This window comes from Ipomoea nil, unplaced genomic scaffold (assembly GCF_001879475.1).
Source record: "Ipomoea nil cultivar Tokyo-kokei standard unplaced genomic scaffold, Asagao_1.1 scaffold0436, whole genome shotgun sequence".
In the NCBI taxonomy this organism is placed as follows: domain Eukaryota; kingdom Viridiplantae; phylum Streptophyta; class Magnoliopsida; order Solanales; family Convolvulaceae; genus Ipomoea; species Ipomoea nil.
In genome coordinates, this window is record NW_017616864.1 from 292501 (window position 1) to 309800 (window position 17300).

A 17300-nucleotide genomic window follows, 5' to 3' on the forward strand; every position below is an offset into this window, starting at 1 on the left:
ACTTCACAGGTTGAAAGTAAAGAGAGATCAATATTGACGTTACTGAATTGTCCCTTTATTTAACACTAATTTGACGGAATAACAAATGGAGGACTAAATTGAGCGAAACACAAAAGTCTGGGACGATATTAGGTCACCAAAGTCGTTTAGGACGAAATTGAGAAAAATCACTATAGTCGAGGACGATTTTGGGTATTAACTCCTTGTATTATTATTTGAACTAGTATTTGCACCTTTGCAATGCACGGCCATAATAATAATAATAATAATAATAATAATAATAATAATAATAATAATAATAATAATAATAAACAATATAACGTAATAATAATAATTAAAAAGTGAAGAAAAAAATTGTATTTATCAAATTGTATTACACATTAATGAAAACTTTTTTGTATGGGAAATTCTATTCACACCCCCCTTTTTACTATTTGCACCACCTACATAATAGGTCAAACCACTTTATAGGTGGTGCTAACTAAAAAATGCTATTTACACCCCATCATTTAATGTGGTCAAAAGACTAATATTTATTTTATATATATTTTTATTTTACAATCAAATTATTAATTAAAAAAAAAAAAACCACCAAACTTGGCGTCACCTTCTCCGGTGAGAAGGCAGACGTTATGCCATGGAACCGTGTTCACCATTCATGGTGAACACGGTTCCAACGGTGTTAGTACACCATTATCTTTTTTTCTTTTTTTTTTCTTTTTTTTTTTAATTAATTGCGTGACTTTTCTTCTTTATTTTCACATTTTGCGGTTTCACTTTAATTTGAGGTGAACAAAGATTTCGGACATTCATAAATTATGAATTCATGCCTGCACATTCACTTTGGAACCATGCCTACACATTCCCGTCCGAAATCACGGACATTCATAAATTATGAATCCATGCCTGCACATTCACTTTGGAACCATGCCTACACATTCACTTTGGAACCATGAGATTATGAATTTTCTGTTATAAGATTATGAATTTTCTGTTATGAGATTATGAATTTTCAGTTATGAGATTATGAATTTTCTGTTATGCGATTATGAATTTTCTGTTATGAGATTATGAATTTTCATTACATTCATAATTTCGGACATTCATAAATTATGAATTCATGCCTGCACATTCACTTTGGAACCATGCCTACATATTCCCGTCCGAAATCATGGACATTCATAAATTATGAATCCATGCCTGCACATTCACTTTGGAACCATGCCTACACATTCACTTTGGAACCATGAGATTATGAATTTTCTGTTATAAGATTATGAATTTTCTGTTATGAGATTATGAATTTTCAGTTGTGAGATTATGAATTTTCTGTTATGCGATTATGAATTTTCTATTATGAGATTATGAATTTTCATTACATTCATAATTTCGGACATTCATAAATTATGAATTCATGCCTGCACATTCACTTTGGAACCATGCCTACATATTCCCGTCCGAAATCACGGACATTCATAAATTATGAATCCATGCCTGCACATTCACTTTGGAACCATGCCTACACATTCACTTTGGAACCATGAGATTATGAATTTTCTGTTATAAGATTATGAATTTTCTGTTATGAGATTATGAAATTTCAGTTGTGAGATTATGAATTTTCTGTTATGCGATTATGAATTTTCTGTTATGCGATTATGAATTTTCTGTTATGAGATTATGAATTTTCATAAAATTCATAATCTCATAACAGAAAATTCATAATTTGATCAAACGCGCGCCGTTAACTCCACATCCGCGGATTTTTTTTTTGTGTGCCTAAAAACGACGTCGTTTTGCCTTGTGTTCACCATTCTCGGTGAACACGATTCCATGGCATAATTTGCGGGTGAGAAGGCAACTGGGCTGCCTTCTCACTGGAGAAGGCGACCCAGGTAGAAACTACCTGGGTTGCCTTCTCCAGTGAGAAGGCAACTCACAGTGGGTTGCCTTCTCACCGGAGAAGGCAACCCAGGTAGAAATCTGCCTGGGTCGCCTTCTCCGGCGAGAAGGTGACCCACTGGGCTGTCTTCTCCGGTGAGAAGGCAGTTGCCTTCTCACCGGAGAAGGTGAGTTTTTTTTTTTTTTTTTTTTTTAAATTTATTTAATGTATTAATTAAATTTTAAATTATCAAAGTATTAATTGCAAGTTTGACAAGGTGGTGCAAATAGCATTTTGACCATCCATTAGGCTATTTGCACCACCTATGTATTTATTGTAAGTTTTTAACTTTTTATATTTTCAATGTACTTTTTACCCCATTTTAGTCAAAGGGAGGTGCAAATAGCAACACCCTTTTGTATTCAATATTTTTAGTCGTATTTTAAGTATATTTCTTTTCTATCTTTAACCCATTCCACAAAATTCTGTACCAAGTTTTATTTCTTCACTAAAATAATTTGTTTTTCTTTACATAAATTAAGAATTTGTAATATAACTTTAAATATTTTAATATAAAATTTAATTATAATGTAAAATATTATTTTATTTCATATACCAGATTTTAAACCAAAAGAAATATTATTCGTATGTTCTTACAACTAATTTTTCATCTCCAACGCATTACATCAATATTATTTTATAATATTAAATTAACAAATATAGTACTTAATATAATAAATTCTTGGCATAAGCTTTATTTCTTTCATTTTTTTTTCTAAATAATCCGACCCAAAACTAACTTTAAATATTTTAATATAAAATATAACCGTAATGTAAATATTATTCTATTCCACAATAATAAATCATTGAACATCCATTACACCTATTACATTTAATTAGAATAGAGATGCAGTGCCTTTGAAGATTATTACCTCTTCATTAAATAGTCAAATAATTAAATGTAACTTGCTTAAAACAATTACACAATTGTATTTTTTGTTCTAAATAATTTTTTTAATTCTTTTTTTTTTGTTCTATTTCTAATTTACTTGTGCATTCAGTAATTCTATAACTCTAATTCATAAACAAAAACCCTTTATTTGTTTACAAAATAATTTAACCTTATTATCAATCTTAAATATTTTTTAAATATGAAAAACACATTTAAGAATATATTATATATAAATGCAAATGAAATATGAAATATTTAATTTCATGATTCAGAAATCAAAACTTAGCTGTTAAAAAAAATTTCAAATTCACCTGAAATGCGGCAATTTATATCCTGCACCACGGTGCGTTGCATTGTGTGCCCAGATGCAAAATGACGTCGTTTCAATTTTATTTTTTTTTTGAAATTTCGCTACCCAGTGTTTGGCAGTTAATTTTTCTTTAAAAAAAATCTCATGTTCAAAAATGTACATAATGTTATATTAGAATACACATAATTGTATACATGAATGTACATAATTATATAACAAAATACACATACTCTTTTTTAAAAGATAATACACATAATCTAACATAATACATAATAAACATAAACTTTTAACATAATACACATCAACTCTTAACATAATGCACAAAAATTTCCTGATTCGGATGTACATAATTGTATAAAAAAATGTACATAATAAAAAATATACATAATTGTATAAACAAATATAATAATCATGTCAACTTCCTACTGCGCCTCCCAAAACGATGTCGTTTTGGGAGGCGCGGGGCGCACAGTGCACTGTGCGCCGTGGATAGTTATGTTGTGCAACCGTGTGTACCATGCATGGTGAACACGGTTGCAAAACGACGTCGTTTTGACTAAAAACGTGCGTCCCATTTTAAACAAAAAAAATCAGTTTCGATTCCCCTCAACAGCATTATGTTGTTCATTCATTGTAGATATTTAGTTCATTTATTGTGGATATTCAGTTAATTCATTGTGGATATTTAGTTCATTCATTGTGGATATTCAGTTCATTCATTCTGGATTTTGTGTTATTTATTCACTGTGGATATATAGTTTATATATATATATATATTAACATCAGTACGTTTTGCCCTCTCAATTCCTTTATCTTTTGCTGCTACTGAAACATGAGAACTAATCTGGTGCATTAAAAAAAGACAGATTTATGATTTAGATTAATTGATGAAATTAAAAACGCGTATCGCATATAGAGTGTTATGATGTGTGCATATTAAACATGTGTTTTGTGCAAATATACATACAGAACAAATGCTTAATATGCACACTGCATAGCACTCTATATGCACATGCGTGTTTTTCATTATATTCCCTTAATTAATTTCATTCATAGATCTGTCTTTTTAATACACCAGATTAATTCTCATATTTTTACGAGTGGTTCTCATATAATCACTAATCTATATATGTATGTATATATGTATGTATTGACGAAGACTTGGGCTCTATTTGGGAGATCAGTGAGATTATATATATTGGTAAGAGCGGTAAAAATAATTTTATTTTCATTTGTAATATACTCCGTAATAGATTTAAAAAGATTTTGAGTTAATGAACAATTTGGTCCCTCAATTATTAGTGAATTATTAGTGTAGTCTCTCAATTGCTTATTCATCGATTTGGTCCCCAAAAACAATTATTTTTAGTCGATTTAGTCGTAGGTTCCCACGCGGTTGGTGTCCCCAGGTGCGGTGAGAGGAGAGTCACTGATTTTTCTAAAATCAACGTTCGGGATTTCCAAATTTTTTGTTTTAAAAAAAAACGCGGTGGCAATTAGGTAATTTTTTCATCTAAGTCAAATTTAAGGTGCATGGTTTTGATATTAAAGTGCGTGAGTTTTGGTGCTTAAGGTGCGTGAGTTTGTGCTTACGGTGCTTGAGTTTTGTGCTTAAGTTGCGTAAGTTGTCTACTTAATGTGAGTAGTTGTTGAAACTTAAGGTTCGTGAGTTTTGTGTTTAAGGTGCGTGAGATTTGTGCTTAAGGTGCGTGGGTTTTGTGATTAAGGTTCGTGAGTTCACTACTGGAAATTTTGAAATTTCCGACCACCTGAAAGTGATCTTAAATCAAGTAGAAAGTCTTGTTCCGACCACTTTTGGTATCCGGAAAAACCTTTGTTGCTATTTCCGACCACTTTTTGGACTTTTTGGTATCAACTTAATTTAAGATCATTTTCAGGTGGTCGGAAATTTCAAAATTTCCAGTAGTGGTTTGTGCTTAAGGTGCGTGGGTTTATGCTTAATGTGAGTAATTGTTAAAACTTAAGGTGCGTGTGTTTTGTTCTTAAGGTGTGTAGGTTTTGTGCTTTAGGTGCGTGGGTTCTATGTTTAAGGTGCGTGTGTTCTGTGCTTAATGTGAGCCATTTTAAAACCTTAGGTGCGTGGTTTGTGTTTTTACGGTGGTTTGTTGTGTGCTTAGGTTTCGTGGTTTGTGTACTTAAGGTGAGTGATTTGTGTTTTTAAGGTGCTTTGTTTGTGTGCTTATGGTGCTTTGTTTGTGCTTAAGGTGCGTCCAACCGCACAACCACATGGGAAGCCATTCCCGCACCGGAACCATTCCATATATATTAAGCACAAACTCACGCACCTTAAGCACAAAACTCACGCACCTTAATCACAAAAACAATGCACCTTAAATTTGACCTAGATGCAAAAATTACCAAATTGCCACCGTTTTTTTATCCTCATTTTATTTATTTTTTTTCATTTTGGTAATCTGGACGTTGATTTAAGCAAAATCAATGGTTCTTCTCTCAACGCACAACCGCACCTGGGCGCACCAACCGCACGGGAACCTAATTCCCATCCACTATACCAAATATGGCATTTAGCGCGGCGGCTACAAACAGCCATGATTGTATTTCCTAGCAGTTATTCAACCGTGACTAAATAATGTGTTGGATTAAGCTATAGTTTTCAAAAACCGCCCCTAATATTTATTTAATATTTACTTTAAACATTAGTGGCAAATGTCGCTAGTTAAAAAATACTTTTTAATTTTAGTGATATAATCATTGCATTTAATTTCTTGGTCAGTAAAGTACGTAATTGAGACTAATTAGTCTTATATGAGTTCCAGAAACACTTTAGAGAAGTTCAATGGCTTATGATGCTGTAACCACTCTAATCAAATTAGTAGAGGCTGCAGAGAAAGATCTTATGGAGCCCAAACTACTTTCAAGTTTGAATGTTGAACTGGCTGAAGGATTAATGATGGTGCCACTGCTTGAAATGATTGAGTTGCTGTCTTACAAGCTCCATTTTATGCAAGCCTTTTTGGTGGAATGTAAGACGAAAATGAATGACGGGGACACCAGGGCTTGGAGACTGTATAAATATGTCCAAGATGAAGTAGCTAGAATATATATATGAAAAGTATGAAATAATATCTAAACCGAGACTATTATATTCGGGAGATTACTGGAAAGGGAATGCTGCAGTTAAGCCTTATGAAGATATTGAGGAAGTTAAAAACTGGATCCTGGAGGAAAAAAGAAGAGAGACTGAGGAACAGAACATCACAATTTGGGATACCTACCAAAATGCTTTAGAGATTGAGAATGAAGTGATTGTAGGATTCGACAATGATATAGAGAAGATAGTTAACCGGCTCTGTTATTCATACTTAATGGGATCAGTTTTCAACATTTTGAACAATAGTAACAATTACAAGTTCCGGAAATATGTGCTGGAACTACAAGTTATGCCACTAGTTGGGGAAGGAGGCATTGGAAAAACTACATTAGCCAAAAGAGTCTATGGACATCCAATTACTATTGCTAGCTTTCACATTCGAGCATGAGTAGTTGTGTATAAAGTTCATAACCTCAAAGAGATGCTCATTAGTCTATTACGTTGTATTTCACCAATAACAAGTGAAATCTATGACATAGACGATGCTCAAATAGCTGAGCAATTATGCAGAAGTTTGATGGGCCAGTCGGCCAGAAGTATTTAATTTTTTTGGATGACATATGGACCATTGCTGCATGGGATGCTATCCAAGGATGTTTTCCAGAGAATTTTAACGGAAGCCGAATCTTAGTAACTATTCGGTTCATAGAGGTGGCTGAATACTTAAGTGCAAATCCTTACCATGTGACGTATCAAACTTTGAAGGATCGTTGGGAATTAGTTTCGAGGAAAGTGTTTGGGCAAAGCCAATGCGTTCCCAGGGAATATGAGTTAATTGGGAAACGCATTGTTCTTGGTTGCAGTGGATTACCGCTAGCAGTTGTTGTGATTGCTGGACTTTTGGCAACCGCAAAAGAGTCTCTAGAAATACGGAGAGATGTTGCGGAAACTTTGGATGTAGTTGATACATATGATTATAACAGCAGAATTTCAAAAATATTTTCATTGAGCTACAACTACTTACCTAGTCACTTGAAAGCTTGCTTTCATTATTTTGGTGTGTTTCCTGAAGGCAATGTCATTCCTATTAAGAGACTAATCAACTTATGGGTTGCGGAGGGTTTTTTAATGCCACATAAAAATATGAGTTTGGAAGAAGTGGCAGAGAGTTACTTGGATGATCTCATTAATAGAAGTCTAGTTCAAATTAATGAGCTGAGTATTGAGGGCAAAATTAAATCATGTAAGGTTCATGATCGAGTGCACGAGGTTTGTGTGAGAGAAGCAATAAAGGGGAATGTTTTGTGCATTATCAATGACAATCATGCTCCAAAAGCTTGCCGTTGGTTAAGCTATCAAACAAGTCATTGGTCAATCAATCAAGCGAGTTATGGGAATTGCACTTCTGATAAAATCCATTCTGTTCTCTGCTTTAGTAAAGATGTATACCATTCAAAATCTAGGTTGGTATACCCATGTTTGAAATTGCTAAGTGTATTGGATTTATCATCAGTTAAATGGTCACAAGGCATGCCTAGTGAAATAACAGATTTGGTTCATTTGAGATACTTAGCTTTAAGTACCATTGGTTCTCTTTACAAGCTTCGATTTTTCAAGCTTAAAAATTTGCGAACTCTCATAGTTACTTCGTGGATCGAAAAATGTCCTTTGCAACTTCCATGTGATATTTTGGGTTTGCGACATTTAAGGCATTTGCATGTTGACAAGAGATGTTCACAATATCTCCCTCGCTTAGTCAAAAAAAATTTACAAACTCTTTATTGGTTGAAAGTTGCTAGCTCCGATAAAAAACCAAACTTCAAAATGGTTCCAAACCTAAAGGAACTTGGGATTTACATTGAAGGCCAACTGGGGCCTAGTTATCCACTTTGTGTTCGTGAAGTTAGAACTAAGGTGTCTCTCTAATCCTTTTTCATTATTTCAAAATATTAGTTTATTGCCTTCTAATTCCATGTATTAATTTAATTATTTATTTTTGTACTCATTTTCAATTACTTTTGAAGGTTGAATTGCCAAATATTGAAAGGTTTGAAGAAGAAATTGTAGTAAACTCTGAAGAAGAAAGTCTGATAAAGCTCTGAAGAAGAATGTGTGAAAAGCTCTGAAAAGAAACTGCGGAAAGCTTTGAAGAAATCGTGGAAATCTCTGAAGAAGAAATTGTGAAAATTTCTAAAGAAGAAAGTGTGAAAAACTCTAAAGAAGAAAGTGTGAAAAGCTCTAAAGAGGAATGCATGGGAAGCTGGATGGTTTCTCTCTAATTCATTTTCATTATGTCAAAATATTAGTTTTCTACCCTCTAATTCCATGTATTAATTTATTTATTTATTTATTTTTGTACTCATTTTCAATTTCTTTTCAAGGTTGAATTGCCAAATAATGAAAGCTCTGAAGAACTAAGTGTGGAAAGCTCTAAAATAGAAAGTGTGGGAAGGTATAAAGAATTAAGTGTTGGAAGCTCTGGTCAAGAAAGGTTGAAAGCTCGGAAGAGAGTGATGAAAAATCTGAAGAAGAAAGTGTCGAAATCCCTGAATGCGTTCAAAGATTTGAAGCGGAAAGTGTTAAGAAGAAAGTGAGTGAGGAATTTTTTAATTTTGGGCTTATTATAAACTTATGGGCTTATTATAAACTTATGATCCAAAGCAAGGTATGTATGTATATACCTATGAAACTTGTGGTTAAACTCCATATTATATTTTGCAATTGTATGTTACTGTCTAGTTTTATTTAATTTAAAGAGTTCATTCCAACTTTAACTCATCAACAAAATATTTCATTTTTACTTGCAGTCATCAACTTCAAAATCAATCAAACGAATTGAGTGTTGGAAGCTTTGATCAAGAAAGGTTGAAAGCTCGGAAGAGTGTGAGGAAATATCTAAAGAAGAAGGTGTCGAAATCTCTGAATGCATTCAAAGAATTGATGAGGAAAGTGTTGTAAGCTCTAAGAAGAAAGTGATTGAGGAATTTGTTAATTTTGGGCTTATTATAAACTTATGAAAGCCAAGGTATGTATATACCTATGAAACTTATACTTAAACTCCATATTAACTTTTGCAATTGCTAATTACTTTCTAGTTTTATTTGAAGAGTTCTTTCCATCTTTAATTAATGAACTATTTTATTTGTACTTCCCATCATCAACCTCAAAATCAATTAAAAATTCGGTACCTGAGTTTTTAAAACTTGCCACTTTAGTCCTATAGTCAGGTACTAAATCTGGCACCAAATTTTGATCTTGTTGGGCTAAAAGTGGCAAGTTTTCAAAGTCGTTAGGTATTAAATGTAGTCAATTTTGGGAGTTGATAACCACAAAAGTGAAAAATCCAACAGTCGTCTAGTCGAGGGACTAAAACAAGAATCCTATATTTGATAAATGCACCATTTATTGTAATTTTGTCCAAAGACGTTTTTCTAATCTGTATTTGAACTTCACTTTATCTTTCAGCTTGTAGGTTCCTGGCTGAAGTTAATAAGGTCATCGTTGATGAATAAGTTCTCTATTGCTTTCATGAGTTCATGCACTGATGGAAGTTGAGCTATGATGTGAAACTGTAACTTTGCGTTGAGAGGGAAAAGGATTACAGAGGATGATGAATGATCTAACTGCCTCACTAGTCAGTTTAGCAGAGCTAATATACGAGTACATAAACAGGCGCCAAAGGCCGTTATAACAGATATGAGTGTGTAAAGACAATTGAGCCCTTCTTGATTTCACTTTGTGTTATCTAATACCCCCCCCCCCCCCCCCCCCGCGTAAGCTGGGGCATACAAGTCTTGTATCCCAAGCTTAGACACAAACTGCCGGAATGGAGAAATGGCCAGAGGTTTAGTAAATCCATCTGCTACTTGGTTTGCAGAAGATATTGGCAGCAGCTTGATGAGCCCTTGTTTCAATTTCTCTCGAACAACATGACAATCAATGTCTATGTGCTTGGTGCGTTCGTGGAACACGTGGTTCTCGGCAATGGCAACCGCAGATTTACTATCACAAAACAATGTGGCCGGTTTGTGAAGAGTGATGTTCAGATCATGCAGGAGATAAGCTAACCATTGTACTTCACAAGCTGTGGCTACCAAGGCTCTATATTCGGCCTCGGATGAAGACGTTGAAACTGTTAGCTGCTTCTTGGCTCTCCATGAAATCAATGCTTCTCCCAGAGAGACACAATATCCAGTAATGGATCTTCTTGTTTCGTTGCATGCTGCCCAGTCCGAATCGGAGAAGACCTTTAAATTGAGTTGCGTATTGGCTGGATAGAACAATCCTTGCCCTGGGGAGCTTTTAATGTAACGCAATACTCGATGTGCAGCCGATAAGTGATTCTCTGTAGGGGAATCAACATATTGGCTTAATTGTTGAACGGAATAGGCAATATCAGGACGAGTGGCCGTGAGGTAAAGCAGTCGGCCGACCAATCTTCTATAGCAACTAGGGTCGGCTAATGGTGTTCCATCACCATGTGAGAGCTTTAATTCTTGAGCCATGGGAGTGCTTGCCGCTTTGCAATCTAAGAACCCTGTATCTTCCAGAATGTCCAGCGCATATTTACGCTGGCAGAGGTTTAATCCATCATTTGTTCTGCAGGCTTCAATACCCAAAAAATAGCCAAGGGGTCCTAGATCTTTGATTTTGAATTTGCTGTCCAGGAATTGCTTGACTGCATTGATGGCTGATAAGCTGGCACTGGACACAATTATGTCATCAACATATATCAATAGGGCAACAAAATCATCATGTGCTCCTTTTGTGAACAAAGAAGGCTCGGTTTTGGACTGGTGAAAACCAGTTTTGATGAGTGCAGCAGTGAGTTTCTCATTCCATTGACGACTAGCTTGCTTGAGACCGTATAAAGATCTTAATAGCCTGCAAACTTGATTTGGCTTTTCGCTTTGAAATCCAGGTGGTAGAGCCATGTATACCTCTTCATTAAGATCACCATGTAAGAACGCGTTGTTAACGTCCATTTGATGTATGTACCAAGCCTTAGAAACTGCCACTGCTATGAAGGTGCGGATGGTGGTCAACCTAGCCACTGGTGAAAACGTTTCGATATAATCCACACCAAATTGTTGGGTGTAGCCTTTCGCAACTAATATGGCTTTGTGCCTCTCTATTGTGCCATCCGCATTAAGTTTAGTCTTGAAAATCCATTTACACCCAATCGGTGTCTTTCCTTGAGGCAATTCCGTCAGCTCCCATGTGTTGTTGTTTTGGAGGGCTATAATTTCCTCATTCATGGCCTTTTTCCAGCAGTCATGAATGACTGCTTGACCATAAGTTCTTGGCTCTTTCACAGAAGAGACTGCCATGGAGAATATCTTATGCGAAAATGAAAGATTAGCATAGGATATCACCTTGGACATGGAGTGTGGTGACGTCTTGGTAGCCACTGTTGCATCACAATAGTAGTCATGCAATTTTGTTGGAAAATTTCGTGGCCTACTGGATCTCCTTGGCTGATCTACTGGATCAGGGGAAGATATGAGTTCTGCTACCTCACTAGCTTCATCATTGACTTCATGTAGTAGAGGTTCTTTGCAGATGTATGGGGGGCTGCCTGAATTGTATGATGGACTACTGTCTGCAACCATGTTGCTCCCTGAAGTGTGTGAAGGACTCAAGCTGCTGCTGTTAGGCATCTCATGAGGATTGTTTGAATTGGACTGAAGGGGCAACTCATGGTTGAGGTGACAAACTGGGAGCGTGAATTCTGCAGTATCATTAATGGACACATTTGGCAAGGATGGCTTGAATACATGCTTGCTTTCTGCCTTTTCACTCTGCTCGGCTAAGGGAAAGTAATCCTCATAGAAGATGACGTCCCTAGATATAAACGTTGAATTGTCCTGCATGTCGTGCACCAAATAACCTTTGACATGTGCAGGTATACCAACAAAAATACATCGTCTGCTGCGTGAAGCCATCTTGTGTCTCTGATTAGGCAGTGTGGCTGCATAACATAAGCATCCAAATGTCTTGATGTTCTCAAGGGTAGGTTTCTCTCCATGGAGTTTTTGATAGGGACTAATCCAATCAGTCACTGAAGAAGGAAGCCGGTTGATGATGAACGCAGCATACATTACACATAATCCCCAGAATTCAAGGGGTAATTTTGCTTGGAATCGAAGAGCTCTTGCCACACTCATGATATGTTGGTGTTTGCGTTCGACCACCGCGTTTTGTTGGGGTGTATGGACGCATGACTTTTGATGAATGATGCCATGTTCAGCAAAGAAATCCACCAAGTTAAACTCCATTCCGTTATCACTGCGCAGAGTTTTAATAGCTAAGCCATGGTGAGTATGTATCTGCTTGTGAAAATTTTTCAACTTTTCTCGAGTCTCGGACTTGTTTCTCATGAGATGAATCCAAGTGTATCTTGAATAGTCGTCCACGATCGTTAAGAAATATCTCTCCCCTCCCATAGATTTCACTGGAAACGGGCCCCAAATATCAACATGAATTAGATCAAAAATGGCTTTTGATGATGTACTGCTCAAGGGAAATGGGAGGCGTTTTTGTTTAGCATAGTGGCATACATCACATGGATCCATTTTTGACAAAGAGTTGGGAACATCACAAATGAGATGAATTTTATTAAAGGGGAAATGCCCTAAACGTTTATGCCACAACTCAATGGTGGCCATAGCACTGTTACATTGCACAATAGAGCTGCCATGTAACCTGATTTTTGGTGGTTGAAGCAGCAGGTATAAGCCTCTTTCCTCTTTAGCAAAACCAGTTGTTCTCCCATGGCTCTGAATCATGCACTGTCCAGAATCAAATATTAAAGTGTGAGAGGAATCTTTGATGAGCTTGCTTACTGAGACAATATTGAACTTAAATTGTGGGATGTGCAGAGCATTTCGTAGCCACAGTTCCTTCCCCAGTTTGATATCTCCCATGTGTTGTACTATGACAGTTTCTCCATTAGGTAGATTTACCCTTGCTCCTTCAACAACATGACAAACATTAAAGAATTCTCGAGAGCAAACTATATGGTCAGTTGCTCCCGAATCAAGGATCCAAGTTGTTGAGTCCAGATTAACAAAATTGATAGCATGAGAAACAGTATGATACTTGCCTGTATTTTGTGCCTCTGGTTTGTCAAATTTTGGAACCAATGAGACAGCAGCACTCATTGGCGGTTGATTATGTCCCATCTGTGTTTGTAGAAGTGAGATCAACTTCTGTATCTGCTCAGAAGCAACGTTGTTCTCAGAATTGGAGCAGGCAGTATCAAGATTGGATCCGGCAGTAGGAGCAGCCATGGAAGATTGCTTCCCTTTTGATTTGTAGCCCGGCACCCATCCCGGTGGGTAGCCGTGCTTCTTGTAGCATTTCTCGACGGTGTGCCCCGTCATGCCACAGTATGTGCACTTTGCACTCTTGTTTCCACCGGAATTCGAGTTCCTTCTGCCATAGTACTGATTAACTGCTGCAACAACTTCTTCTGTTGCATTCTGACTGCTCTGGACGGAATTGGCATGGCTGGTTTCTAGGTTCAAGCTGTTGATATTGAGTTGCCTTTCAAACTTCTCCGCCATCACATACACTTTGTGAATCTCGGGCAGAGGATCTAGAACCAAAACGCTAGACTTCAAAGGATTGTAATCATCATTTAATCCCTGCAAGAACCAGATTATTTGATCTATTTCGCGATCCTTCCGAACTTCATCGATTAGAGCACCTGAGCACAAACAATGAGGATTACACTTGCAGATTGGGAGTGGCCTCATCTCGTTCATCTCTTCCCACAGCGATCTACACTTTGTATAATAGTCATTAATCGACAGATTTCCTTGTCTTAATCCATAAATTTCGCACTGCAGGATCGATATACGATGAGGATCGCTCTGCGAGAACCTCCTTTTTAGATCGTTCCAGATCTCCTTTGCGTCATCCATGTATATTATGCTCTGAGCAATTGAGGGATGAACCGCCTTGAGAATCCATGACTTGATCATGAGATTACATCTTCTCCAAGACGCATAGTGTCCCTGACTTCTATCTGGCTTTTTCGATGCTTCCATCTACAATTGACCATTTGTTCTTCACTTCCAACGCAACCTGCATTGAAATGCTCCACGAGCCATAATTGAAACTCCCTGTGAGAGGAGGACTCACCAATATGCTATTTGGATTCTCATTAGTGTTGAGATATAGAGGATTATCTATATCATCAGTGGCGTTCCTCTGCGGAACGACTTGAGGTGCGGAGGTTTGCGGCGTTGCTTGAATCGGAGATTGATTCATCGCCGGTGTGCGAGACGGCTGGCCGGTCTCACCGGAAACGGCAGCTGCGTAACTGATCTTCTATGGCTCTGATACCATGATGGAAGTTGAGCTATGATGTGAAACTGTAACTTTGCATTGAGAGGGAAAAGGATTACAGAGGATGATGAATGATCTAACTGCCTCACTAGTTAGTTTAGCAGAGCTAATATACGAGTACATAAACAGGCGCCAAAGGCCGTTATAACAGATATGAGTGTGTAAAGACAATTGAGCCCTTCTTGATTTCACTTTGTGTTATCTAATATGCACTGGCTAATGTTGATGAAGTGGATAAGTATAGCCATATCTCCAGTCCAATCCAGATTGGTGGTGATCTGTCTCTTTGGTTGGGAATTTGTCTAATCATTCCGCTTTCGGGAGAAAACAAACAGGAAGGGTTTCTTAGCTTGCTGCAATTCTTCAAGTGCTGCTCAGGTGCATCAATATAAGATGTTGTATTTTTGGTTTCCATTTTATCTCTGTGTGTGTTATGATGTTTTTCTACTCCAATGTCACCATGGCTAAGATGTAACAATCTACTGCTCAATTAAGTAGTCTTTTACAACTAACATATTTGAATATAATGCTTTTTATATTTACAGAAGAATTGAAGGTGTCGAAACCTCTGAATGCATTGAAAGACTTGAAGTGGAAAGTGTTGTGAGCTCTAAGAAGAAAGTGACTGAGGAATTTGTTAATTTTGGACTTATTATAACCTTATGAAAGCCAAGGTATGTACTAAACTTGTAGTTAAACTCCATATTATCTTTTGCAATTGCATATTATTTTCTAGTTTTATTTGAAGAGTTCATTCCAACTTTAATTCATGAACTATTTCATTTGTACTTCCAATCATCAACCTCACCAGCAATCAAAATTTGGTACCTGAGTTTTTCAAACTTGCCACTTTAGTCCTATAGCCAGGCACTAAATCTGGCACTAAATTTTGTTCTTGCTGGGCTAAAAGTGACAAGTTTTCAAAGTCGTTAGGTATTAAATGTGGTCAACTTTTGAGGTTGATAACCACAAAATTGGAAAATCCAATAGTCTTCTAGTCGAGGGACTAAAACAGAAATCCAACAGTTGAAATATGCATAATTTTTTGTAATTTTGTCCAAAGAGAATTAAGGAGGTTATTATGATCTGTTGCAATTGAATTTGAACTTCGTTTTATCTTTCAGCTTGTAGGCTCCTGGGTGAAGTTAATAAGGTTATCATTGTTGAATAAGTTCGTTCTCTGTTGCTGTCATTAGTTCATGCGCTGGCTAATGTTGATAAGTATACCTCACTTGTACAGTTCAATCGAGATTGGTGGTTGGGAATTTGTCTAACCATGTTGATGTATAGAACTAAGATGTTTATTATCCCACTTTTGGGAGAAAACAAACATAGTTCTTGCTGCATTTCTTCAAGTGCTGCTTAGAGGTGCATCAATATAATATGTTATATTTTTGGTTTCCATTTGATCTAAACATGTGTGTTATGATGTTTTCCTGCTCCAATGACACCATGGCTAAGTTGTAACAATCTACTGTTCAATTATGTATTGTTTTACAACATATTAAAATGCTCTTTAACCAGGTTGGTTGGCGTGAGTGGTCGTGCACTCTTGTCCTTTAAGAGAGACTAGCAGTTTGAATCTCCTCTTGTATAGAAAAACCAATATGGTCAGTACTTTGTCCCTGACAAATTATACTGTACAGGCATCAAAACGGTGTCGTTCTTTTCAATGGCGCCGTCCGCAAAAAGTAACTTTGATTGTATAACATATATATATAGTTTCATTTTGTGTACCCTGCAGTTTCATTTCAACACAATTACAGTTTCATTTTGATATAACTACAATTTCATTCGATATTTATACACTCAAATATATGAAATTGTTATTCAGCTTTATTTTATATATACACTATAGTTTCATTACAACACAACTACATTATCATTTCGAATAACTACAGTTTCATTGCACAATATACACTCAAATATTTGAAATGTCATTTAGTTACATTTTATATACACTGCAGTTTCATTTCAACACAACTACAATAACATTTTGATATAACTACAGTTTCGCTAGACAATATACACTAAAATAGGTGAAATTGTTATTCAGTTTCATTTTGTATACACTGCAGTTTCATTTCAACACAACTACAGTTTCATTTCAATTCAATTGTAGTTGCATTTGATAATATAAAAATAATACGTGAAGCAATGTCAGTTTAAATACACTGTAGTATCATTTTGTAATTATCACACCAAAAATAGGCACTCCGTTATGTTTTAACGGCGGTCGTTTCTTTACTTAAAAAAATGGTGCCGTTTTTGGACCATGGTCTATGATATAATTGCTGCTTTTTCTCTTAATTGGGCTAAAATGATACTACAGTCTGAGTATAGTACAGATGGCTTGCTTAAGACACCTCGTGGTCTGACAAAAAAAAAAAAAAAAAAAAAAAAGCTTTTTGGTGCCATGAGAAAAAGAAGGAACAAAGGTTTTCTCCTATTATAAGGAACATGCGAGATAGGTTTTTTTATAATTGGTAAACTTCATCACCCCCACTAAACATGAGGATAACTTTTGCCTTTTGTAAAAATTATACCAATTATGCATAACAATTATAACAAAATCTTTAAAAATTAATAAATTTATATCAAGCATTTGTATTTTATAACAATTAAAATTAAAAAAAAAAAAGCAATCTAACTCGATTTTATTAAGTTTGTCCAACAATTATTTAAATATTATACTGTAACATCATTAAAAAAAAAAGAATATAGTGTA

The 17300-nt window shown here is 35.9% G+C and overlaps 1 protein-coding gene across 2 annotated transcripts in view; it reads left to right on the top strand.

The window, feature by feature from the left end:
* Positions 1-17300, top strand: part of LOC109172849 (putative late blight resistance protein homolog R1B-14) — a 361300-nt gene that overhangs the window by 57486 nt on the left and 286514 nt on the right. For both annotated transcript variants that reach the window (XM_019322082.1, XM_019322083.1), the window contains 3 exons: positions 8451-8484; positions 8599-8698; positions 9048-9242. In XM_019322082.1, the coding sequence (XP_019177627.1) occupies positions 8451-8484; positions 8599-8698; positions 9048-9175 (262 nt within the window). In that variant the 3' untranslated portion in view covers positions 9176-9242. The remainder of the gene's footprint in view (positions 1-8450; positions 8485-8598; positions 8699-9047; positions 9243-17300) is intronic.